The sequence below is a fragment of the Cherax quadricarinatus genome, chromosome 27, assembly GCF_038502225.1.
Source record: "Cherax quadricarinatus isolate ZL_2023a chromosome 27, ASM3850222v1, whole genome shotgun sequence".
Taxonomy (NCBI): domain Eukaryota; kingdom Metazoa; phylum Arthropoda; class Malacostraca; order Decapoda; family Parastacidae; genus Cherax; species Cherax quadricarinatus.
The window spans coordinates 35,389,323-35,415,995 of NC_091318.1; the positions used below are offsets into that span (position 1 = coordinate 35,389,323).

Sequence of the window (26,673 nt, forward strand, 5' to 3'; positions counted from 1 at the left end):
TAGTCCACTGCAAATATTGTCAACATCGCCACTGCTCCACCACCACCCCAGCTTCCTCCCAACATGGAGATGGACCAATCAGAGACCACCGAGACTTCGACCAATCGCACCAATGAGAGGCCACCACCACCTTCTACCACCGACGCAACGGACCAATCAGAGACTTCGCCTCGACCATCTCAGCCACCAGCCAAGAAAGTTAAAACACACGATCCTTGGGATGCATTTCTCCGTGCCACAGTCACTCCACAGCAAGAAGCCTTAGCCATGACTGGTGTCTACTTTTACACAACCAACCAACATAAGGACAGAATGCTCGCTCAAGAAATTATTCAGCAACTCCAGGATGGGACTGTTAAGTTCACCTGCGACTCAAACCATCCATTCACCACCGACACCTTGTTCAACTTCTCTCCACGAATACACTCCTCCTTGAACTCAGAACAGTCCAGAGCGGTTCTCTCGAAGACGGTTCCCTCATCAAGAAAGCTTATCATCGACCAATCACTATGAAGACAAGCTTCCCCAGCATTTTGCTACTTGCTAAAGCTGGGGTGTGGCTCTAATTGGACCCTGTAATGTCTGCCTTCTTCGCCTTTCCTGACTGGTCTGCTGTTGAAGCCCGTTAAGCCGTCCTCACATCATCAGCTGCTCACCGCTGACGTGCCCCTCGAGACACTCTCATCCCTGGGAGCCAACGCCGCCACTCAAGATAGCGCCACTCCTCACGACATTCCCATGACTGGGAGCCAAGACCAGGTTGCCATCTGGAGAAGACCCGGGCCGGCAGTACCGGCGAATCTATACAATACAAGTAGATATACCTTTAACTTTGATGAGTTCCGAGAGTTATCCTACTCCCAGAACCCGGCCATAGGCCAAGCTCGTCTGCTGCTAGCCTGACCAACTAGGCTGTTGCTGTTGGCTGCCCGATCACCCACATATCCATAAAAGCCTGGTTGATCTGGTACCTGGTAAAGATTCTTGTCCAGTTTCCTCTTGAAGACTTCTACACTTGTCTCAGCAGTGTTTCTGATATTTTCTGGTAAGATGTTGAATAGTCTGGGGCCACGGATGTTGATATAGTGTTCCCTTATTGTGCCCATTGCATCCCTGCTTTTCACTGTATTTAGTTTGAACTTCCTTCCATAACTCTCACTTTTATATTTTTGGTACAAGGCCCTCAAGTACTTTCCTGGGATATATTAATGTGTATCTCTCTCTCCCTACTGCGCTTTAGTGAGTACATATTTAAGGTTTTCAAGCATTCCCAGTAATTTCAATGCTTTATTGCTGTAAATGATCACTGTATCTGATCCAGCTTTGATATTTCTCCTGTCCTGAACTGGGCCGTCAACACTTTGCAATATTCCAAATAAGAGAGTACGAGTGATTTAAAAAGTGTCACTAGTGGCCTTCCTTTATTTTGAAAGTTCTCATATATGACTCTGTCATCCTCCTGGCTATCGTGAACTTCGTCTTATGGTTTTTGAAAGAAAGGTTAGCTGACATAATTATGTCCATGTATATAGTGTTCCTTTTGAGTTCTTCATTCTTTCCATATCTAAGCAGTTGAAACTTTTCACCACTGAAAGTCATGTTGTACTCCACTACCCACTGGAAAACCCTGCTTATATCTTCCTGCAATGTTTAGTGCCTTTTACCCAAGAAACTTTCATGATTATTTTAGTGTCATCTGCAAATGACACAAAACTGTGTTGTTATGTCTGCTGTGAGGATAAGAAACAGCAGAGGTGCCAGGAAAGTACCTTGAGAAACAGCTTTTTATCTCGCTGATGCTGGATTTTGCTGTGTTTGCTACTACTATTATTGTGTGATGGGAACCCGATAATCCACTAGCTTAACATCATCCCATGATCACATTTGTCAAACGTCTTTGCAAAATCTATGTATGTCATCTTTTTTTTTTTTCATCGGCTCTTTAATTTTGACATAATAGTTCAGTAGCTGTGACAGGCATGAATTTTCAGCTCTATAACCATTCTGGTTTGTGTTATGCAGGTTGTTCTGTTCCATGAAGTCTGTAATCTGACTTTTAATCTCTCTTTCGAATATTTTTATGATATGAGAAGTTAGGGTTATTTGTCTAACTTTTAGTTAATGCTCTACAACTTCACATTTACAAAAGAACTATGTCTACATTCTGGTATTTCATCAAGATCTAGGATTTCTGCCCGAAGAACACTGAGGACTCGTGCTAGTATTTGCACATTTTTTTTAATAAATAGGGGAAGTCCATGAATCTTGTCAAGGTGCTGAGTAAGACAGCAAGTTTTCAATTTCTTTTTAGAATTCTATGGAATTAGTACTAATATGCGCGGCCTTCCGAGTGAATGAAAAAAGTTTTTCTTCTGTACAGGGAAAACTATTATTTTTTTAATACTAAAGGTGCAATTTTATTCTCCTCAGAGACTATTTGAAGTAACTGAAGAATGAGCATCCATGAAACAGTAAAACAGTCACAAACAAGATATTTCTACGGTCAGTGGTTCGCCTCAGTCATCTATTCTTTTTAATGTAACTTACTAGTATTTACAAACACTTAGTTATTTTGCTTGGTTTATTTTTCCAGTGATTGATTTTAGTCATCTGGATACTAGATGGCAGGCACCCCTGCATCTATCTTCCTGACAGCCCTGCATCTATCTTCCTGACAGCCCTGCATCTATCTTCCTGACAGCCCTGCATCTATCTTCCTGACAGCCCTGCATCTATCTTCCTGACAGCCCTGCATCTATCTTCCTGACAGCCCTGCATCTATCTTCCTGACAGCCCTGCATCTATCTTCCTGACAGCCCTGCATCTATCTTCCTGACAGCCCTGCATCTATCTTCCTGACAGTCCTGCATCTATCTTCCTGACAGCCCTGCATCTATCTTCTTGACAGCCCTGCATCTATCTTCCTGACAGCCCTGCATCTATCTTCCTAACAGCCCTGCATCTATCTTCCTGACAGCCCTGCATCTATCTTCCTGACAGTCCTGCATCTATCTTCCTGACAGCCCTGCATCTATCTTCTTGACAGCCTTGCATCTATCTTCCTGACAGCCCTGCATCTATCTTCCTGACAGTCCTGCATCTATCTTCCTGACAGCCCTGCATCTATCTTCCTGACAGTCCTGCATCTATCTTCCTGACAGCCCTGCATCTATCTTCTTGACAGACCTGCATCTATCTTCCTGACAGCCCTACATCTATCTTCCTGACAGCCCTGCATCTATCTTCCTGACAGCCCTGCATCTATCTTCCTGACAGTTCTGCATCTATCTTCCTGACAGCCCTGCATCTATCTTCCTGACAGCCCTGCATCTATCTTCCTGACAGCTCTGCATCTATCTTCCTGACAGCCCTGCATCTATCTTCCTGACAGTCCTGCATCTATCTAACTGACAGCCCTGCATCTATCTTCCTGACAGTTCTGCATCTATCTTCCTGACAGCCCTGCATCTATCTTCCTGACAGTCTTGCATCTATCTTCCTGACAGTCCTGCATCTATCTTCTTGACAGCCCTGCATCTATCTTCCTGACAGCCCTGCATCTATCTTCCTGACAGCTCTGCATCTATCTTCCTGACAGCCCTGCATCTATCTTCCTGACAGTCCTGCATCTATCTTCCTGACAGCCCTGCATCTATCTTCCTGACAGCCCTGCATCTATCTTCTTGACAGCCTTGCATCTTTCTTCTTGGCAGCCCTGTATCTATCTTCCTGACAGCCCTGCATCTATTTTCCTGACATCTGCGCATCTATTTTCCTCATAGCCTTGTATCTATCTGTCACATACCACTGCATTTATCTTTTTCATACCTCTTTAGCTCACTTCTTCATTCCAACAGCTCATTCCCAAAGACCTGGATCCTACAGACCTTCAACTCACTCCCACATCATCTCAGCTCACTCTCATTTCCCTGCAACTCACACACACCTGCAACTCCTACACCCCTGCAACTCACACAGTCTTGCATCTCTCTCGCTGCTGCAACTCGCCCCTACGCCACTACAACTAACATCAGTTAAAGCCGGGTCACCACCTGGAAAAGACCCGGGTGGGACAATGTGATGTAGTTCATCTGTTCTTGTGAGGTCTCTGTAGGGAGACCTAATTTAACCAATTATATGGTCACACCTTGGCTTGGCAAATGGCTAGCAACCACTCCTTTTCGGCTTAAGTCTGAAGTCTTTTGTTCATGACTGCATCAGACCTCGGCGTCAGGTCGTAACATGTGGTCTACGCCTTATGGGGAAGGGGGTGCTTAGAGGAATATAAGCCATGGAACAGCTGAGCAAGGGGTTTTTGGAGACAGGTCCGGGGAGCGAGAGCTCCGGACAGCCGCATGTGTAGTGGACCAAGCATTGGGAATCTTGGGTCAGCTGGTCAGTGAATTAAGAGTGAGTACTAGTCCGTGTTACTGATAACATCTACCTTTCTCCCTGGTAATAAGTCTCATAGGTCAATTGTTATATTATGTCAATTTCCATCAGAATATGTCGTATTCTAGCCCTTTTATGTTATTAAGTAAACTATAGCCATAGTTCCCATTTTTATTTGTACCTTCATATGCTATTCCCTATTCTGTTAATCACTGAGATAACACAGGAGACGTGCTCACTTGCTGGGATACCTCAGGCAGAGTGGGTAAAGATCTCACAACAAGACCGGCGAATCTTCTACAATACAACACCTGTTAATCATTTCCAAACCTCTACAACTCAGTTGTACTGGCCTGCAACTACTGCTACACGACTCACTCCCGTTCCCCTTATGACTGACTTCAACTCACTCCCATTGACCTTCTGTACATGTCACTTGACCACTCCTTACTTCAGACAAGGAATAACTAACTCTCTCTTCGTCACATTAACTAAAAAATGTTTACTGTTGTTGGATGTTTACCCATCGTGCTGTGGTGTGAATGTATAATATTACAAGTTTATGAAATATCCACGTTAAAGAAAACAGAATATCATGGAACAAAATGTGGTTACATGATGCATTTCATTTGAGACTGCACAGAGCAAAAGAGTACCGAGTACGGCGCATCTGAATGACGTCCCTAAAATTTTTATCTTATACACAGATAACCCGCATAAGGGATATAGAAGCTTATGACGACGTTTCGGTCCGACTTGGACCATTTGCAAGTCACACTGTGCCTTGCAAATGGTCCAAGTTTAACTGATACTTCGACATAAGTTCCTCTCTTCTGTGTACGGGTTATTGGTGTATTGTTCCAGTCACGGTATTGTGCCTTTCTGTTCTTTAATTTTATCTAATATTTGTAAATTATGAGCAACACTCCATTGTAATTCCATTCGCCTTACTAACTAGCAATGCACTGAAATTTTAACGCTGAAATTGAGGAAGTATTCTCATATTACCAAATGTAAACAAAACGAGCCAAAAGAAAATGCTCAGTGAACTGCTAATTTCCTTTCAGGGGTCTGCAGTGTGTTATTAATCTTGTGTCCCGTAGCTCGATCGCTAGCGTACTCAGCTCACACACTGAGGTCCGGAGTTCGAATCTCCGGTGCGGCTGGAAAACATTAGGACGTGTTTCCATAAGACACCTGCTGTCCCTGTTCACTCAGCAGTATAAAATGGGTACCTGGGTGTTAGTCGACTGGTGTGGGTCGCATCCTGGGACAAAACTGACCTAATTTGCGAGAAATGCTCTGCATAACAAGGGGCTTTCTATATAGTAGTATGTCATTGATGTCAGCTAGACCTGTATACCTTGTACATGTACTTGTAGAAATAGGTATTATTATTATTATTATTATTATTATTATTATTATTATTATTATTATTATTATTATTATTGTGTGTGTGTGTGTTCAGGTGCGGATCAACTTGGGAGCTGGCGAGTCTGAGTTGTCCTCTCCTCCGAGGCTGCGTCTTGATGATCTCTTCTGGCACGAGGTCAAGATCTCCCGCAATACAGCAGAGATGATCCTCACCATTGACAACATCCACACTACCAGGTAGGTCACGACCTGCACTGTTACCATCACCAGCACCAGGTAGGTTACGACCTGCACTGTTACCATCACCAGCACCAGGTAGGTCACGATCTGCACTGTAACCATCACCAGCACCAGGTAGGTCACGATCTGCACTGTTACCATCACCAGCACCAGGTAAGTCACAACCTGCACTGTAACCATCACCACCATCAGGTAGATCACGACCTGCAGCACTGCTACTCTCACCACCACCAGGTAGGTCACGACCTGTATTACTACCCTCACCACTACTAGGTAGGTCACGACCTGTTCTAATAATATTATCACCATCAGGTAGGTCACGACTTGTGCTGTTATCCTTACGAACACTAGGTAGGTCGTGACCTGTTTTACTACCCTCACCACCACCAGGTAGATCACAACCTACATTGTTACCCCTCACCACCACTAGGTAGGTCACAACCTGCACTAGTGCCATTATTACCACCAGATAAGCCACGACTTGGACTGCTACCCTCACCACCACTAGCAAGGTCTTCACCACCACCAACAGTGTCCTCACATTCACCAACTGGTCTCTCACACACAAAACTTCCTTTACTCCTTCCAATCATTCCTAGGAGAACCCATACCCCGCCTTCCACTACAGATTTATCCACCCTCCAGATAACCATATTTTGTTACACCCTCTCTAAATGTCCAGACCTCCTCAACAACCCTTCTTCAGTCCACTGGATAATGCTTTTAGTAACCCCACACCTTCTGATCTCCAAGCTTCGAATTCTCTGCATAATATTCACACCACACTTAGCCCTCAGACACAACATCTCCACTGCCTCCAGCCTCCTCGCTGCAACATTCACAACCCATGCTTCATACTCATATAACAGTATTGGTACCACTATATTCTCATACATTTCCTTTTTTGCTGCCATGGATAACATGTTTTGTCTCTACAGATTCCTCAATGAATGTTAAAAAATGCGACATCTATTAAGTGAAGACATCTCCAGAGAATACTAGAAAGTCAACTTATTGATCTCCCTCTAGCATCTAGCCTGTTTCTGATTTTGTAATAGTTTGTCAGAGTGATTCCAGTCCAGTTATCCCGTAAATTATGTGGCTTCTCAATAGCGGTTTTGGATTACAATTAAACGAATACAGACCAACTAAATAACAGTTGAGAACTTTAATAACAAAGGTATCTAGGAGGTAATAAGTACGGTTAATATAACTTGAATAATAAGGAGATAAGCTCCTACACAAGTCTTGAAGTATAACTATGATATATAATTATACCAAGTTATACTCCAAAAGTTCTGTAGGAGCTTCTTTTCTAAAGTATTCAAATTATATTAACTGTAATGATTACTCCTCCTAGTCACCTTCGTTATTAAAATTCCCAGCTTTTATTTTGTTGGGTTGTTGAGGAGGTCTGGACATTTAGAGAGAATGTAACAAAATATGATGACCTGGAGGGTGGATAAATCTGTAGTGGAATGCGGGGTAGGGGTTCTCCTAGGAATGACTGGAAGGAGGGAGTAAATGAAGTTTTGTGTGTGAGAGACCAGTTGGTGAATGTGAGGACATTGTTGGTGGTGGTGAAGACCTTGCTTGTGGTTATTCTGAACATATAATTATATGGTACTAAGGGCACACTTGATAAGATATAGTACTACTCTCTACTCTTAATATGTAACATCTGGTTCATTACAATGATGAGATGTTCTCATAGTTCAAGGATAGTATAGGTGTGCAAGGGTATGTGTTTGTGAGTGCTTGGAATGTGCTCTATATGAATCGACATAGACTTATAATGTCCCTAGATAAACTAACTTCTGGACCATCGAGGCAATCAAACATCTTGTTTGAACAATATACCAACCCATTTGCCAAACAGCAGCAATGCTCAAAGCAGTAGTGAACAGCACAGCATCAAGCAAGGAGTAATAAAGGAGTCCAAAATGACTATAACTGTGGACCTTCAGCAGATCCTACACAGAAGGTATAAAAGTCCCATATTTCTGAAACGAGCTCAGCAATTCCAATTACACTATTACGACAGTGTGAAGATGCCAAAACAAATGTAGGCTCAGAGTTGATCTCTGGACCTGATTGTATATATATATATATATATATATATATATATATATATATATATATATATATATATATATATATATATATTCTGAAAACCTCAAATATCACTAAGTTGAACTAATACTCTGTGAAATGAGTTGCACAGAGATACAAGAGGTATGTTCTGACTCGCTAAAGGAGACTTACTCTTCCAAAAACAGTCTAAATAAGATGAGCTGAGGAGAACAGCATTCTCCCAGATAGAGCAGAGATGGAGGTGTTTAGCAGGAGAGAGAAAGAAGTAGTAGGACTTGCAAATACATCGTCGGGTGACTCGTACCAGTTTATGCCTGGCACGATCTATGAAACAAACGAGCAGGTAGTTAGCAGTGTTGACAACCAATCAAAACTCTCCATCAAGAAGCTCAATGAGATTTGTAGTTGTTATATCGTACCTACGTAAGCTAATAATGTAAATCATATAATATAAAGCTATTAACATAAGAACATAAGAAAGAAGGAACACTGCAACAGGCCTACTGACCCATGCGGAGCAGGTCCATGTCCCCCACCTGGATTAGCCCAATGACCCACCCAGTCTGGTCACCTCCATCAAGGAAGGAGCCCGGCACCAGACACAGCAGTACAAGCTAGTCAGGACCAACTCACACCCACCCACACCCACTCATGTATTTATCTAACCTATTTTTAAAACCACACAACGTTTTAGCCACAGTAACTGTACTGGGGAGTTTGTTCCACTCATCCACAACTCTATTACCAAACCAGTGCTTTCCTATATCCTTCCTGAATCTGAATTTTTCCAACTTGAAATCATTGCTGCGAATCCTGTCTTGGCTGGAAATTTTCAGCACGCTATTTACATCCCCTTTATTTATTCCTGTTTTCCATTTATACACCTCGATTATATCCCCCCTAATTCTACGCCTTTCGAGAGAGTGCAGATTCTGGGTGCTCAGTCTATCCTCATATGGAACATTTCTGATACATGGGATCATCTTTGTCATCCTCCTCTTTACGTTTTCCAGAGCATTTATATCCATTCTGTAATACGGTGACCAGAACTGAGCAGCATAGTCTAAATGAGGCCTAACCAAGGATATATAGAGTTGAAGAACAACCTGAGGACTTCTGTTATTTATACTTCTAGATATGAAGCCAAGAATTCTGTTAGCTTTATTGCGAACACTAATGCACTGTTGTTTTGGTTTTAGATTACTGCTAACCAGGACACCTGAATCCTTTTCGCAATCAGTAGTATTAAGATCTACATTATTTAGTTTATATGTGGCATGGTTATTTTCCTGTCCAACATTTAGAACTTTGCATTTGTCTATATTAAATTGCATCTGCCACTTCTCCGACCGTTGCATTAGTCTATTCAAATCATCCTGGAGTGCTCTAGTGTCCTCATTAGAATGAATTGGACGGCCTATTTTGGTGTCATCAGTAAATTTGCTTATGTCGCTATTTATTCCCTCATCTATGTCGTTTATGTAAATTGTGAACAACAACGGGCCCAACACTGACGCCTGTGGAACACCGCTTGTGACGTGCCCTCATTCTGATTTCTCTCCATTTATGCAAACTCTCTGCTGCCTATTTGTCAACCACGCCTCTACCCAGGAAAAAATTTCTCCTCCTATTCCGTGTGCCTTAAGTTTCCTCAATAGCCTCTGACGTGGAACTCAGCAATATAAAATTATATGGAAAAGCAATATATACATAATATTTATTGTGTCCTTTTCTAAGGGTGGAACAGTGCGCCATTCATCTTTTATTCCCTCATCAGTTCTATGGTTCACATCGTCTTTCAAAGACTCTTGCTGGTAAGTCCACTCCCAAGTATCTTATAATCCCACATCTTTCTCCAACATCCTAGCATACACTTCTCTTTCAATTCCCATCGATAATATTTCAGACAACCATGGTAACATCACGTATCCCTGTCTAGTGCCTACTTTTTAGTGGAGAATAATCCTTTTTTTCTCCCACATACCCTAATCTGAGCCTCACTATCCTCATAAAAAGATTTATCTGTTTTCAATAATCTACCACCTAGTCCATACATTTGTAACATCTGCCACATACTTCCCTATGCACCCTATCATATGACTTTTCCAAATCCATAAATTCAGTGGAAATCTCTTTACTCATATCTAAATACTCATATGCTTGACTCACGGAATCGTAATGACAAAATTATAAACAAACCATACCACAGGTGGGGAATGAACTCGTGGCGAGTGAGTCGTAAAACTCCAGGCCAGCATGTAAGCCACTATACCAGCTGGCTACAATAAGATTCATCCAACTAAGTATATTTATACACCATAGAGAGGTTAGCACAGCTGGCCAAGTGCCTTACGCGCTGGCCTAGAGTTTTACTACTCACCACGAGTTCAATCCCCGTCCGTGATATGGTTAACTCATATGCTTCGTTGTAAACACCTGGTCTACACTTCCTGTATCCTTCCTAAAGCACCCTTATTCAACTGCGATCCTGTTCTTAATTCATTCAAATGATAACTCTACCATACACCTTACCAGGTATACTTAGTAGCCTTATTCCCTTACAGTTATTGCATTCTTTTGTCCCATTTGCCTTTACATAAAGGAAGAATGCATCCTCTCTGCCGCTCTCTAGGTACCTTCTTTGATTTCATACATTTTTTTAAATAAAAGCACCAACCAGTTGTTTAGGTATGGAAAGAATGAAGAACTCAAAAGAAACACTGTATACAAAACTCAATAAGATCATCAACTAGAATGAAAGGAACACGGGAATAACTATTTCAGCTGACCTTTCTTTCAAAGAACACAATAAGGCAAAGGTCATGACGTGGTGGGTATTGAGAACCCTCAAAACAAGGGAAATAATGCCATTGATGACACTTTTCAAATCGCTAGTGCTCCCTTCTGTCTATCTCTGATAGACAGAGCCTAAACAAATACAGACATCGTTCATGGCCAGCACAGAGCCAATAAAGCATTTAAATTACTGGAAATACCTTGAAGTCTTGAATATGTACTCACTGGAGAAGAGGAGAGAGATACATCATAATATATACTCGAGGGTCTGGTACCAAATTTGCACACAAAAAGTCATACTGGAGCCAGAGATAAGTTCAAAATAAACCCAGTGAAAAGCAAGGGTGCAGTGGGTACAATAAGAGAACACTGTATCAATATTCGTGGCCCCTGATTATTCATCTTACCAGAAGATATCAGAAACAATGCTGGAACAAGTGTAGAAGTCTTCAAGTGGAAACTGGACAAGTATCTTGACCAGGTGCCAGATCAACCAGGCTGTGATGGATATGTGGGGCAGCAGGCCTCCAGCAGCAACAGCCTGGTTGACCTGGTTAGAACCAGACTAGGCTGGCCCATGGCCGGACTCCGGGAGTAAAAAGACTCTCGAAACTCATCAAAGGTATAAAAGCATAACCGTTTATACCTTTTACACCAGCTTTTAACACTACTGTGTTCAGCTCATCCGTGCCAGCTGCCACTACCTCAGGTATGTCCCCCACATTTACAGCTGGCTCTTCCTCACTCCTAAAAGATGGTATAATTCTCTGGTCATTGCATAAAATTATTGTTTCCTTCTATTCATCAACATTTAATAGTTCCCCAAAATATCTCCTCCAACTTCCCTTTACTTCTAACTTCCAATCTAATAACTCTGCTCTTCTGTTTTTAATTGTCAAATCCATTCGTTGCCTAATCTTTCTCAACTTATTAATCTCACTCCAAAGCCTTTTCTTATTCTCAGGAAATATTTGTTGACAAAGACTCACCCTCTGTTATGTTGTTATGTCTTATTAATTTGATATTAAGGTTCTCACTATATGTTCTAGTGTGGGGTAGCTTTTTATTTAATGGCCTTATCTGTCTAGGGTAATACATACATCATGACTGATCATCCTCAGTGTCTCTGATATCCTTTCACCAGACCTCTTCACAGGTTATTTAAACTACTACTATAAAAATATAACTGTATTCTAAATAGATATGTACAGAATATACAATTACAGCACTCACATATTCAAAACATAAGTCTACACACCCCTTAGCTGCTCTCCCACATGGTGCATCTCAGCAACTTTGCCCTTCTCTCTTCATGACTAATCTCTGGGCTAACCAGTGTTTTGACACACTTTAGTCACCCTGGGTATGGTGGCCACAACTTAAGTTATAAAAACTCACCCCTGGGGCACACATAATGCCCCAAAAAATGGAAAGGAGGACCGAGGTCCTGCCAACTTGAAGTCAACAAACACACACACAGAGAGAGAGAGAGAGAGAGAGAGAGAGAGAGAGAGAGAGAGAGAGAGAGAGAGAGAGAGAGAGAGAGAGAGAGAGAAAGTTAGCATCAGGTAGGGTAGGCTCCAAAACCTGGTGGTCCCTGGTCAAGGACAGACAAGGTTATCTGCCTGATGAACTTATTCCACCTCTAAATCGACAGGATGGGACCACCTCTACTAGTAGACAAGATAAAGCTGACCTCTTTGCTGAACACTTTGCTACCAAAATGCAAGTTCCTGATCCAGCAAGGGACCCTCCTTGGCTAGCTGCAAGAACTGTGTCAAAACTGTCAGTGGTGACAATAAGGCAGGAGGAGGTGCATTTCCTTCTTAAATCACTTGACCAAGAAAAGGCTGTGGGCCCAGACCAGCTAGCAGCACCTCTAACTCGCATCTTTCGGCACTGCCTAGTACAGTGTAAATGGCCCTCTCCATGGAAAGAGGCAAATGTAATCCCTGTTCACAAAAAGAAGAGCAGAGCAGAAATCAGCAACTACAGACCAGTGTCACTCCTGTAAATCACTGGTAAGATCCTTGAGACAATAATCTCAAGACAAATGACAGATTTTTTTGACTACCACTCACTACTTTGTGATCGTCAATATGGCTTCAGGAAAGGTTACTCTGCTGCTGATCTGTTGTTAAACCTCTCCACTAAGTGGCACCAGTCACTGGATGAATCCAAAGTCAGCTGTGTGGTAGCACTGGACATTGCTGGCGCTTTCGACCGGGTGTGGCACCAGGGCCTCTTAGCAAAACTTCAAGCACTGGGAATTGCAGGCTCTACACTATGTCTCCTCAGTGATTACCTTCATGGTAGATCTCTAAGTGTAGTCCTCAATGGAACGGAATCAGCAAGGCATCTTATTGGGGCAAGCATTCCACAAGGAAGTGTGCTGGGTCCACTGTTATGGAATGTCTACTTCAACGACCTTCTTCAACTCATCCCAGAATCACATGCATATGCAGACGACTGTACACTGACATTCACTTATCCAAGAGAAGAAATGCCATCTGCTCTAAGCTACATCAATCACCAGCTGAGAGCTATATCAGCTTGGGGAAATAGATGGCAAGTAACATTTGCACCTGAGAAAACGCAAATGATGATCGTCTCTAGGCACCATGATGGTAATGCTGGTGCAGTAGTAAGGATGAATGGGAGGATGTTGGCACCTGGAGAAGAAATTGATATCCTTGGGGTGAAATTTGACTCCAAACTAACCATGAAGAACCATGTTGTAAATCTTGCAAACAAGGCAGCCAGGAAGCTTACAGCACTTCGCCGTATCTCGCATCTGCTTGACAGTAGGGGTTGCAAGATCCTGTACGAGGCACAAGTACGCTCACACCTTGAGTATGCTCCACTTTCTTGGTTTGCCTGCCCCCCCTCTCATCTGCGACTGCTTGACAGAGTAGAGAACAGAGCAAGACGTCTCATCTCTCGCCTGGACCCATCCTGGATAGATCTGTCATTTCAGCAGAGCCTTCAACATAGGAGGGATGTGGGTGGCCTTACTGTTATGTACAAGGCCAATATTGTCAAAATACCACACTTGGATCCACTTCGAGGACAGCGTGAAACAAGCTTTTATACCACAAGACGGGCAGAAAGCAGCAACTTCACTCTGGCTGTACCCTTCTCCAGAACATCACTCCATCTGAGATCATACATACCCAGGATGACTCGAGTATGGAACACATTCGTACAGCATAATGATGTCAACGAGATAAAGTCAGTTGATCAAATGAAAATGCTGGCCCACAGATGGCTCCAACTTCATCCTGTCCCGTACTTGTATGTCTCATAACAATAAAAATGCTTTCAAATGAGCTGATGTAGGTAACAGCTCTTAGCTTGCCAATAAAGTTAGGAATCCTTAACCTGTAATATAGCTGTCAATAAAGCTAGGGATCCTTAACCTTGTCAAACCCTGTGTAAAAAATAAAAAAAAAAAAAGAGAAAGAGAGAGAGAGAGAGAGAGAGAGAGAGAGAGAGAGAGAGAGAGAGAGAGAGAGAGAGAGAGAGAGAGAGAGAGAGAGAGGGAGAGGGAGGAGACTAGCTAAGCTCCTCTCACACCCACCAAAAACAAAAGACTGTTGCCAAGTACAATTCTTTAGTTACCACAACACTCCCACACCTTAATTTAATTCTACAAAAAGAAATACAACTTTATAAACTACTTATTTAAATTGTGTGTTTGTGTGTCTATAGTATAACCTATTATATTGGGAAAAACAGGCTTGACTCAGCTGCCTTACAGCCATAAGAGTGATCTGCCCTTATGACATTTAGAGCTGAGTCCCCACCAATTCAATATAATTAGGTATTCCAGAGTAACTGTTACAGATACGTAAATACATGTTGGCTCCTATAGCCCCATAACACCCTCTCTCTCATTTCCTCTCTTTTTTAACCTTTCTTAATCTCGCTCTCTCTCTCTCTCTCTCTCTCTCTCTCTCTCCATATACTCCTCTCTCCTTATATCACTTCTGTTTTGTAAAAAACATAACTGGTGGCAAGTTATTGTGTGTTGCCCACAAAATGGTATGTACTTGCTACACATCACACACAGTGTATAGTAACGAGCATTATATGTTTGAAGCCGATCGGATGAAGCATTATCGAATTACGAGAGAAGGAAAAACGACGTTAGAGAAAGAAAATAGTTCTGGTAAGCACTTAATTATCCACCTTCGGGGATATCTAGAAATCGAAAAAAATAACGATGGTAATTGTTTTAATAACACTAAAATTGTTGAGATTATTTAATGATAAAACGAATCGTAATATTTTGAGGATAATGATTACACTGGATTTAAAAAAAAATTAATCTCGCTCTGTACTTTCAGTAATAATTATTAAAAATATATTACTAAATATAACGAAATTAATTATTTTAAAGGTAATAAAAATTTACTATTAAAAAAAATAATCGTATTAATAAAAGCTCAGGATCAATATTTATTTCAATAAATTAAATGGTTCCTTAAAAATAAAAAAAATAGAAACAGTGATGTTAAAGTGAGTTAGAAACTAAATTGATCGACACCATGCCTAACCCTTCTAGGGTAGGGTAGGTGCCTGAGCCCGAGCCTTTAGCTCATAACACTGTCATTCCCATTAGCCCCCTGGGGGCGGGGATGGCAGACCAGAGAGGCCTAGCTTGTGGCTAGGCCTGGGGACAGTTGGTCCCAAAGATGAGGAGGTACTTGTGCCTCCTCCCATGGGAGACTTAGGTCTCAGACACTCCCTAAAGAGGGAGCCAAGGCCGGGCCACCACTTCGACAAGGCCCGGGCCGGGAGAATACCGGCTAATCTTTAACTAATTAACTAACTAACTAACGAAACTAAATAAATTGCATAAATCTTGACGTAATTTCTAAACTTGTTTAATACTAGAATAATGATTATAAAAAATAGTTATATAAAATTCTATTCTGGTATATGTAGTATATCAAGTAAAGTAAATCAACGAATTAAGTATATTAAAAAAAATTATGATAGAATAATAAATATTGACAATCGGTAATACAAATTTTACTTTGAATAAAGAAAGAGAGAATATTATTTTTTTTTTTTTTTGCAATCGTGTCATTACGATTTCGTGAGTCAGTGATACCTGGGGAGAGTTCCAGGGGTCAACGCCCCCGCGGCCCGGTCTGAGACCAGGCCTCATGGTGGATCAGGGCCTGATCAACCCAGCTGTTTCTGCTGGCCTCACGTAATCCAACGTATGAATCACAACCCGGCTGGTCAGGTACTGACTTTAGGTGTCTCTCCAGTGCCTTCTTGAAGACAGCCAGGGATCTCTTATGATAATCTCCCTGATGTATGCTGGGAGACAGTTGAACAGTCTTGGGCCCCTGACGCTTATTGACAATGTGTTGACGTTTAGTGATAATTTCGTACCGTTTCCCATCAGTAGATTTTTCACAAATATTTTGTCCATCAAGTTTAAAACAATGATAAAACTGTTTTACTAATGATAAAACAACGTTGTCTCAGCCTGAATAAAAGAACCTGATTATTTTTGGATTAATTTTTTTCTTTTCCTATTGATGATGTATTAAATCTGTATTAATTCCCAGTTAAACTAACAACGTTGTTTCTTGAATTTCAATAAGGCTATTGTGTGGTCTGCTAACCTATTATAGCTGGAGTTTACCTGGAGAGAGTTCCGGGGGTCAACGCCCCCGCGGCCAGGTCGGTGGCCAGGCCTCATGATGGATCAGGGCCTGATCAACTAGGCTGTTACTGCTGGCTGCACGCAATCCAATGTACGAACCACAGCCCGGCTGGACAGGTACCGACTTTATCACAAGAAGATCGGCATTCCGATGGGTATTTCTAATGATGGGATCTCGAAGTATTATACCATTGATTACAACAACGTATACTAGCTATTGTTGTTCCATCTGATCTGCTTATTTGTTCAGGATATCAGCAAACTCTGCTTTAGTGTGTTCCTTTTCTCTAGTCAGTGTTTCTTGTTTAAATTCAGTCCTTTCGTTGAGAGAATTTATTTGGGTAATCACATCCTTCACATTTCAATGACACTTCTGGCTTTCTTGCTTGTCCATTAGGCTCTTGCTAACTTTATCTTCAAATTTTGTTGGTCGATGATAGCTTTCACAAGTTCTCCAATTTTGTTTTCAAGGATGTTTTCATGTTTAGTGAATACAAGATAAATTATAATGACACGATTGAAAATGACTCACCACATGGCAAGTCAGTCTTAAAACTAGCATTATCCTAGCTTGCTAGGCACTGTGGGTAGCTTGCTAGGCACTGTGGGGAGATGCTTATTTTATATTCATTTACTATATTTTCTATTAACAACCATTAATGATACTTGCCAGATCTGGGAAATAATGGAGGCTTAATAAAGCTATCGAAGAAGCAAATAAACGAATGTCCACGGACCGCCATTTTAAATGTTGTAGTTGAAGCTTGGTCGTCTTGGACAGATATAAAGGGGACGAGGATAATATGTGAAGATGGTTGACACTGACTGTACTAGAGATGTGTCGGATGTGAAAATTTAGATATCCGAAGATGCAGATGTGTATGAGGATGTCTTACTTATTTTGCGGATGCGGATGCATATGCGGATATCTGTTTACAGTAAAATGCGGATGTGGTTGTAAGAAACCGTGCGAATGTTCCGCGGATGCGAATGCAGATGCGGATATCTTACATATCTCTAGACTGTACGACTGAGGTCGTCTGCATCCTGTGTTTATTTTTTCATTTATTTTTTGTATTTGTCTTCCGATGTCTTCTTTTTATACATGAGTCAGGTTTACTAATGCATAAAAGAAGTGTATAATTCACCTCGATTAGTTTTCGTCAGAGATACAGTAGCTTGTCAGAGGGCGTTGAGTGTCAAGGTGAAGTGAAGCATGTACTCGCCTATTTATGGTTGCAGGGGCCGAGTCACGGTCGCTACTAGGGCCACTCCCTGCACCATAAGCTTTATCGAACCTTTTCTTGAAGTTATGCATAGATCCTGACTCCACTACATCACTCTCCAGGTTCTTCCATTTTCTGACAACTCTGTGACTGAAGAAATACTTCCTGACATCTCTGTGACTCTACCTGAGTTTTCAGCTTCCAGTTGTGACCCCTTATTGCCGTGTGCCATCTGTCACTATGGCTTTGGTTAACAATATGCACAATATGACTCTTCGGTCAGATTCAGGTGATTATGAAACTCGAGACTGCTGAAGTGGAGAGGTGGTCAGTTCCTTAGAGCAAAGCAGAATTATGGAGACAGAGACTTATATACCAGAGGCAGAGGTGAGGTGTAGCAGCTGGAGATGATGTCACAGGTGATCGGGTCCCACGAGTGAAAGTAGGTCACGTTAATCAGCTGTCAGCAGTAGTCGGACAAAACATGGCATATGTCTCATAAGTATCTTTTTTATATGGTACAGTATACGGTACCAATAAGTTGAAGAGTAAGACACAAGTGCATCACTTGAGTGTCTTTATTATCGAAACGTTTCGCCTTGGCAGCTGGCTTTTTCAGTCGAATACAGGCGATTATAACACAGTAGAAGCAGACAAACAAAGATCTCTCTACTTTGGTTACCGTCTCTAACGTTATAATCATCTATATGCTACTGATGATGCCTGTTGTGCGGGCGAAACGTTCCGACAATAAAAATAAGTAAATACTGCCCATGTGTCTTACCCTTCAACTTGTCGGAATTGAGAATTCTGGAAAGTATGAGGAGTTCGCTAGTTTTAAGTCTTAATATGAATCCACAAATGTTGTTGTTTGATATCTTGGAATTACATCATTATAAAAGATCTGATTCTCTTAAAGAGAATGAATTGTGGAGTCAACACTCGTGCTGCCGCCTCGTGCCTTCAAGACTAGTATAACATAAGTACTAAATAATAAAAATGATCACAGAAAAAGTTGTTCTTGGAGAATTTATTAGATTTATATAAAGAGTGGGAAAGAGCGGGTGAAAGATATTGCATTGCTTATGAGAGAGTAGCAACACGTGTGATGCTAAGGGAAAGTGAGACAGTAGCAACACGTGTGATGCTAAGGGAAAGTGAGACAGTAGCAACACGTTTGATGCTAAGGGAAAGTGAGACAGTAGCAACACGTGTGATGCTAAGGGAAAGTGAGACAGTAGCAACACGTGTGATGCTAAGGGAAAGTGAGACAGTAGCAACACGTGTGATGCTAAGGGAAAGTGAGACAGTAGCAACACGTGTGATACTAAGGGAAAGTGAGACAGTAGCAACACGTGTGATACTAAGGGAAGTGAGACAGTAGCAACACGTGTGATACTAAGGGAAGTGAGACAGTAGCAACACGTGTGATGCTAAGGGAAGTGAGACAGTAGCAACACGTGTGATACTAAAGGAAGTGAGACAGTAGCAACACGTGTGATGCTAAGGGAAAGTGAGACAGTAGCAACACGTGTGATACTAAGGGAAGTGAGACACTAACAACACGTGTGAAGCTCAGGGAAAGTGAGAAAGAAACAATAATGCAAAATAGTGATAAGCAACAAATATATTAAAAGCAAGACAGAGAGTAATACCCAGAAGACCTCCCCTGTAAATAAAACCGCAACATAAAAATGCAAGAGGAAGTTTAGATTAAAGTCAGAGAAGTGCAGTGATGCTAGATGTACACTTACAGAGAAACTTTCTTTTTCAAAACTATTCAACCTTTTACCAGATGAGATCATATTTTTTCAAGTTTAGAGGTAACCTAGTAGACGAGAGAGACCACTGACTGCTGCAAGTCTGATTAGGCAGGTTGTAGGAGGAGTGTATTTAGACCTCTAAGAGAAACAGCCTGGTTGACCAGGCATTCAAAAAATCTTCCTTCAGACCTGGCTGCCAGGGCACAAAAATACTCAGTACCGGCCACGAATATACATAATTTACAAGATTTACAATATACATAATTTACAAGATACAGCACATCGAAAATATTTCTAACGAAAATAAGAGGGATACAGTGGCTGCATTAACAGACTTACTAAGGGTAAAGGGGCAAAGACCACTTACCTCCCTTACTGTATTTATAAGGGAAATAACTTACATACCACCAATTGTCTTCGTGAGGAAATTTAAGTTCCTCAAGTCTGTTCCTAATCAACCATGCTATGATGCTTATGTTAGACGTAGTGTGTTCAACACAGTGACGTTGTTGGGCACCTCGTGAAATTCAATGAGGCAAGATTAACCATTAAGGAAGACGATTAAATACGGCGAAAGTGTGTTGAAGCTGCCCTAATTACTGTCAGTAACACTATCCATCAGAAATCCAGAAGCTACACTATTTCCAAATTACTAACATAAGCTATCACTCTGGAAGCATTAGCTGTCAGTAGAAAGATTTATGTCAAATAATCGTTGTCTTAGCAACAGTGGCATTTTCTCTCTTTTTAAGTGACGGACTGTGTGGTGCAAGAGCGTTGGCCAGTGAAATCGACTCTAATTACCCTCCACAGAGGTATACTTGGTAGGAACTGTGTAACCAAAACACCAACTTGGCGAAACATGGTTGTAATTATAGAAGAGAGTTTAGTATGGGAAGATTCAGGTGAGACAAGTTTCTCTCAACAAGCAACGTGTGTCACGTGAGGAATTACTCCAGGAATTGAAGATCTTGATCCTGTTTCCTAGTGATACAGTCTTGTACCTCAACACCTTACTAGTGAGACAGTCTTGTACCTCAACACCTTACTAGTGAGGCAGTCTTATACCTCAACACCTTACTAGTGAGACAGTCCTATAACTCAACACCTTGCTTGTGAGACAGTCCTATAACTCAACACCTTGCTTGTGAGACAGTCCTATAACTCAACACCTTGCTTGTGAGACAGACCTATAACTCAACACCTTGCTTGTGAGACAGTCCTATAACTCAACACCTTGCATGTGAGACAGACCTATAACTCAACACCTTGCTTGTGAGACAGACCTATAACTCAACACCTTGCTTGTGAGACAGACCTATAACTCAACACCTTGCTTGTGAGACAGTCCTATAACTCAACACCTTGCTTGTGAGACAGTCCTATAACTCAACACCTTGCTTGTGAGACAGTCCTATAACTCAACACCTTGCTTGTGAGACAGACCTATAGCTCAACACCTTGCTTGTGAGACAGACCTATAACTCAATACCTTGTTTGTGAGACAGTTCTATAACTCAACACCTTGCTAGTGAGACAGACCTATAACTCAACACCTTGCAAGTGAGACAGTACTATAACTCAACACCTTGCTAGTGAAACAGACCTATAACTCAACACCTTGCAAGTGAGACAGTACTATAACTCAACACCTTGCTAGTGAGACAGACCTATAACTTAATACCTTGCTAGTGAGACAGTCCTGTAACTTAACACCTTGCTAGTGAGACAGTCCTATAACTCAACACCTTGCTAGTGAGACAGTCCTATAACTCAACACCTTGCTAGTGAGACAGACCTATAGCTTAACACCTTACTACTGAGACAGACCTATAACTCAACACCTTTCTTGTGAGACAGTCCTATAACTTAACACCTTGCTAGTGAGACAGTCCTATAACTTAACACCTTGCTAGTGAGACAGACCTATAACTTAACACCTTGCTAGTGAGACAGACCTATAACTTAACACCTTGCTAGTGAGACAGTCCTATAACTTAACACCTTGCTAGTGAGACAGTACTATTACTCAACACCTGTGTTGGTAAGAGAAAGGGAGGAATAGAGAGAGAGAGAGAGACAGAGAGAGAGAGACAGAGACAGTCAGACAGAGAGACAGATAGACAGACAGACAGACAGACAGACAGACAGAGACAGAGAGACAGAGAGAATAAAAGTAACAAACGAGGAAGCACGTTTCGGTTATTTTTTGAGGAAACTAACATTCGAGTATAAGATAATCGCCTTAATTAATTAATTTACCACCACAACAGCGGCTCGTACTGCACACACGGAATTTTTATTTTATTTTGAAATATCACAGAATTAAACAAAAAACTGAGTGAACGTTGAGTCATGTTGAGTCATGGATTAACGGATAAACATGAGGAATGACAAGAAAGAATCAATGAGAAGTCCCCAGACATCATAGCAGTTACAGAAACAAAACTCACGGAGACAATAACAGATGCAATCTTCCCACCAGGATACCAGATCATGAGGAAAGATAGAAGGGGTAGGGGGGGGAGGTGGGGTTGCTCTGCTCGTAAAAAACAGATGGAAATTCTAGACAATGGAAGGCATAGATGAGACGGGAGAAAGAGACTACATAGTAGGTACACTTCAGTCTGGGGAACACAAAGTGGTCATTGCAGTGATGTATGATCCACCACAGAACTGCAGGAGGCCAAGAGAGGAATATGAAGAGAGCAACAGAGCAATGGTGGACACACTTGCTGAGGTGGCAAGAAGAGCTCACTCCAGCAGAGCAAAGTTGCTGGTTATGGGGGATTTCAGCCACAGGGAGATTGACTGGGAAAACCTGGAGCCACATGGGGGTCCCGAAACATGGAGAGCCAAGATGTTGGACGTGGTGCTGGAAAACCTCATGCACCAACATATTAAGGACACTACCAGAGTGAGAGGGGAGGATGAACCAGCAAGATTGGACCTTGTGTTCACCCTGGGCAGCTCAGACATTGAGGACATCAAGTATGAGAGTCCTCTAGGAGCTAGCGACCACGTGGTTCTGTGCTTTGAATACATAGTAGAGCTGCAAGTGGAGAGAATAACAGGAGTTGAATGGGAAAAGCCTGACAATAAAAGAGGGGACTACATAGGGTTGAAGAACTTCCTGCGGGAGGTCCAGTGGGACAGAGAACTGGCAGGAAAGCCAGTAAATGAAATGATGGAATATGTAACAACAAAATGCAAGGAAGCAGTGGAAACGTTTATTCCCAAGGGCAACAGTAACAACGGGAAGACCAGAACGAGCCCCTGGTTTACCCGACGGTGTAAGGAGGCAAAAACAAAGTGCAATAGAGAATGGAAAAAGTACAGAAGGCAGAGAACACACGAAAATAGGGAGATCAGTCGCAGAGCCAGGAATGAGTATGCACAGGTAAGGAGGGAGGCCCAGCGACAGTATGAAAGTGACATAGCATCGAGAATCAAGACTGACCCGAAACTGTTGTATAGCCACATCAGGAGGAAGACAACAGTCAAAGACCAGGTGATCAGATTAAGGACAGAAGGTGGAGAACTCACAAGAAATGATCAGGAGGTATGTGAGGAGCTGAACAGGAGATTTAAGGAAGTTTTTACAGTAGAGACAGGAAAGGCTGTGGGAAGACAGCACAGAAGAGAACATCAAGAGGGAATATACCAACAGGTGTTGGATGACATACGAACAACTGAGGAGGAGGTGAAGAAGCTCCTAAGTGACCTTGACACCTCAAAGGCGATGGGACCGGACAACATCTCCCCATGGGTCCTTAGAGAAGGAGCAGAGATGCTGTGCGTGCCTCTAACCACAATCTTCAACACATCCCTTGAAACTGGGCAACTACCTGAGAAATGGAAGACAGCTAATGTAGTCCCCATATTTAAGAAAGGAAACAGAAACGAGGCACTAAACTACAGACCTGTGTCTCTGACATGTATTGTGTGCAAAGTCATGGAGAAGATTATCAGGAGGAGAGTGGTCGAACACCTGGAAAGGAACAAGATTATAAATGAAAACCAGCATGGGTTCATGGAAGGCAAATCTTGTATCACAAACCTCCTGGAGTTTTATGACAAGGTAACAGAAGTAAGACATGAGAGAGAGGGGTGGGTAGATTGCGTTTTCCTAGACTGCAGGAACGCCTTTGACACAGTTCCCCACAAGAGATTAGTGCAGAAGCTGAAGGATCAGGCGCATGTAACAGGGAGGGCACTGCAGTGGATCAGGGAATACCTGACAGGGAGGCAGCAATGAGTCATGGTACGTGAAGAGGTATCACAGTGGGCGCCTGTGACGAGCGGGGTCCCACAGGGGTCAGTTCTAGGACCAGTGCTATTTTTGATATATGTGAACGACATGATGGAAGGAATAGACTCTGAAGTGTCCCTATTCGCAGATGATGTGAAGTTGATGAGAAGAATTAAATCGGATGAGGATGAGGCAGGACTGCAAAGAGATCTGGACAAGCTGGACATGTGGTCCAGTAACTGGCTTCTCGAATTCAATCCAGCCAAATGCAAAGTCATGAAGATTGGGGAGGGGCAAAGAAGACCGCAGACAGAGTATAGGCTAGGTGGACAAAGACTACAGACCTCACTCAGGGAGAAAGACCTTGGGGTGACCATAACACCGAGCACATCACCGGAGGCACACATCAACCAAATATCTGCTGCAGCATACGGGCGCCTGGCAAACCTGAGAATAGCGTTCCGATACCTTAATAAGGAATCGTTCAAGACACTGTACACTGTGTATGTTAGGCCCATACTGGAGTATGCAGCATCAGTCTGGAACCCACACCTGGTCAAGCACGTCAAGAAGTTAGAGAAAGTACAAAGGTTTGCAACAAGGCTAGTCCCAGAGCTCAGGGGAATTCCGTACGAGGAAAGGTTGAGAGAAATCGGACTGACGACACTGGAGGACAGAAGGGTCAGGGGAGACATGATAACGACATACAAGATACTGCGGGGAATAGACAAGGTGGACAGAGATAGGATGTTCCAGAGAGGGGACACAGGGACAAGGGGTCACAACTGGAAGCTGAAGACTCAGACGAGTCACAGGGACGTTAGGAAGTATTTCTTCAGTCATAGAGTCGTCAGGAAGTGGAATAGCCTAGCAAGTGAAGTAGTGGAGGCAGGAACCATACATAGTTTTAAGAAGAGGTATGGTACAGCTCAGGAAGCAGAGAGAGAGAGGACCTAGTAGCGATCAGTGAAGAGGCGGGGCCAGGAGCTGAGTCTCGACCCCTGCAACCACAATTAGGTGAGTACACACACACACACACACACACACTAACATTCAGTCATGTGTTGCAGCAACACACACACGCAGCTCCTAAACCATGCCAGTCTTACCTGCACCAGTCTTTATTAAACCACTGTTGTGTCGTGTGCGGAAACTGTGGTATCCATCTCATATGGAGATATACGGTGGTGGCAATGTGTGAGGGGGAGTGTGGTAGGCTGGTCGAGTCAGGTTAGTAATGTATGCCGGCCTTCCTGCCACCAGCCCTCGCATCTCAACAAAATTGCTGCTTTTATTAGTCTCCGATATTGCCTGTCGATATCTGCAGAATTTTTGGAGTTTGTGTCTTCGCTTTCTTTCTTATAACTTCAATACAGCTATATTGAAATTAGCTATAAATTCACACGAGAGAGGCAAATATGTTTTAAATCTATACTAAATAAAACGAGCAGTAAAATCGTATTTAATTCGCTGGCTATTAGTTAATTATCATTTTAGTGGGAATTATTACTACCCAAACTTTTTTTTTTTTGTAATATGAAAAAAATAGACATACACGGTGAAATGTTAATGTTAAGTAACCTTAACCTTGTCTATCTGTAGAGGGAGGTTCCTTGATGCAGGTGAGGGAGGTTCCTTGATGCAGGTGAGGGAGGTTCCTTTATACAAGTGAGTCCTGTACTCAGAGTTTCCTAGTCCTACTGAACAGAGGGCCTCAAACAAACAATGGGGAACCCAAAAATGCAAACGGGAACCCAAACATGAACTGAGAAAGTTGAACTTTCGCCGAGGAACATAAACTTGGTCAGGAGCACTCGAACTTTTTATCGAGAAACTTAAATTTTTTGACCTGGGAGTCGAAACTTGCTGGGAAAAGCTAAGCTTATACGCTGAGTTGACCGAGTGAAGTGTAATGTAACTGATAGATAGAAAAGTTGTAGATTGCTCAGGCGTGAGTAGATTGCTTAGTGGTAACCAGTTCAAGGAGTAGCTGGGTGTGTAGCAAACTTTTCAAGGTGCAGATAATCGAGGGATCAACTCTCCGGGTAGTTAATACAGAGGTGTACTGTTCAGGTAGATAACCAAGCAGTCGACTGCTTGGTTATCTTCCTGATTGCCTCCCGTCGAGCATTGCCAGGCACCGCATCACCTCCATGAAATGGATAACAGCGGTAAACTTTCATGGAACAGATAACAGCTTTAGACCTCCGTGGAACAGATAACAGCGGTAGACTTTGAAGAATTGAGGCACTTATGCAACACATGGGAATCTTTATTGAAGAAACGTTTCGCCACACAGTGGCTTCATCAGTCCAATACAAAGTAAAAAATGGGTAAGGAGAGGAGAAGTTTGACTTTCGTGGAACTGATAACAGCAATAGAATTTTATGGAACAGATAACACAAAATAGATAGCTGAGCTGTGAACTGTTTCGGTAAAGAACAAAATGGCACAATACCGTGACTGGAACAGAACGCAAATCCGCACGTAAGAAAGAGAGATGCTTACGGCGACGTTACGGTCCGACTTGGACCATTTACAAGTCCAAGTCAGACCGAAACGTAGTGATAAGCATCTCTCTCATACGTGCGGGTTATTTGCGTACTGTTTCGATAGAAATGAAGTGAAGAATATTGAAAGAGAATTGAATCAAACGAAAAATTGCTTAAGCTGAGTAAAGACAATAGTATAGTAGTTTATGGCTCTAATGATGATAACTATGAAATAAGTTATTTAGAGGTGAATGCAGTGAGTGTAATTCAAGGATCTTGAGGATTTAATTACGGTTTAATTATGGTCTAAATAACATGATTACTATGGTTGCACTAGAAGGACTGCTAGGATCCATAA

At 42.2% G+C, this 26,673-nt stretch overlaps 1 protein-coding gene across 1 annotated transcript in view; it reads left to right on the forward strand.

Annotated features, from left to right (window-relative positions):
• LOC128690996 (chondroitin sulfate proteoglycan 4) overlaps positions 1 to 26,673 on the forward strand; it is a 380,847-nt gene that overhangs the window by 76,262 nt on the left and 277,912 nt on the right. Inside the window, exon 8 of the mRNA XM_070089260.1 lies at positions 5,861 to 6,003. Within this exon, the coding sequence (XP_069945361.1) occupies positions 5,861 to 6,003 (143 nt within the window). The remainder of the gene's footprint in view (positions 1 to 5,860; positions 6,004 to 26,673) is intronic.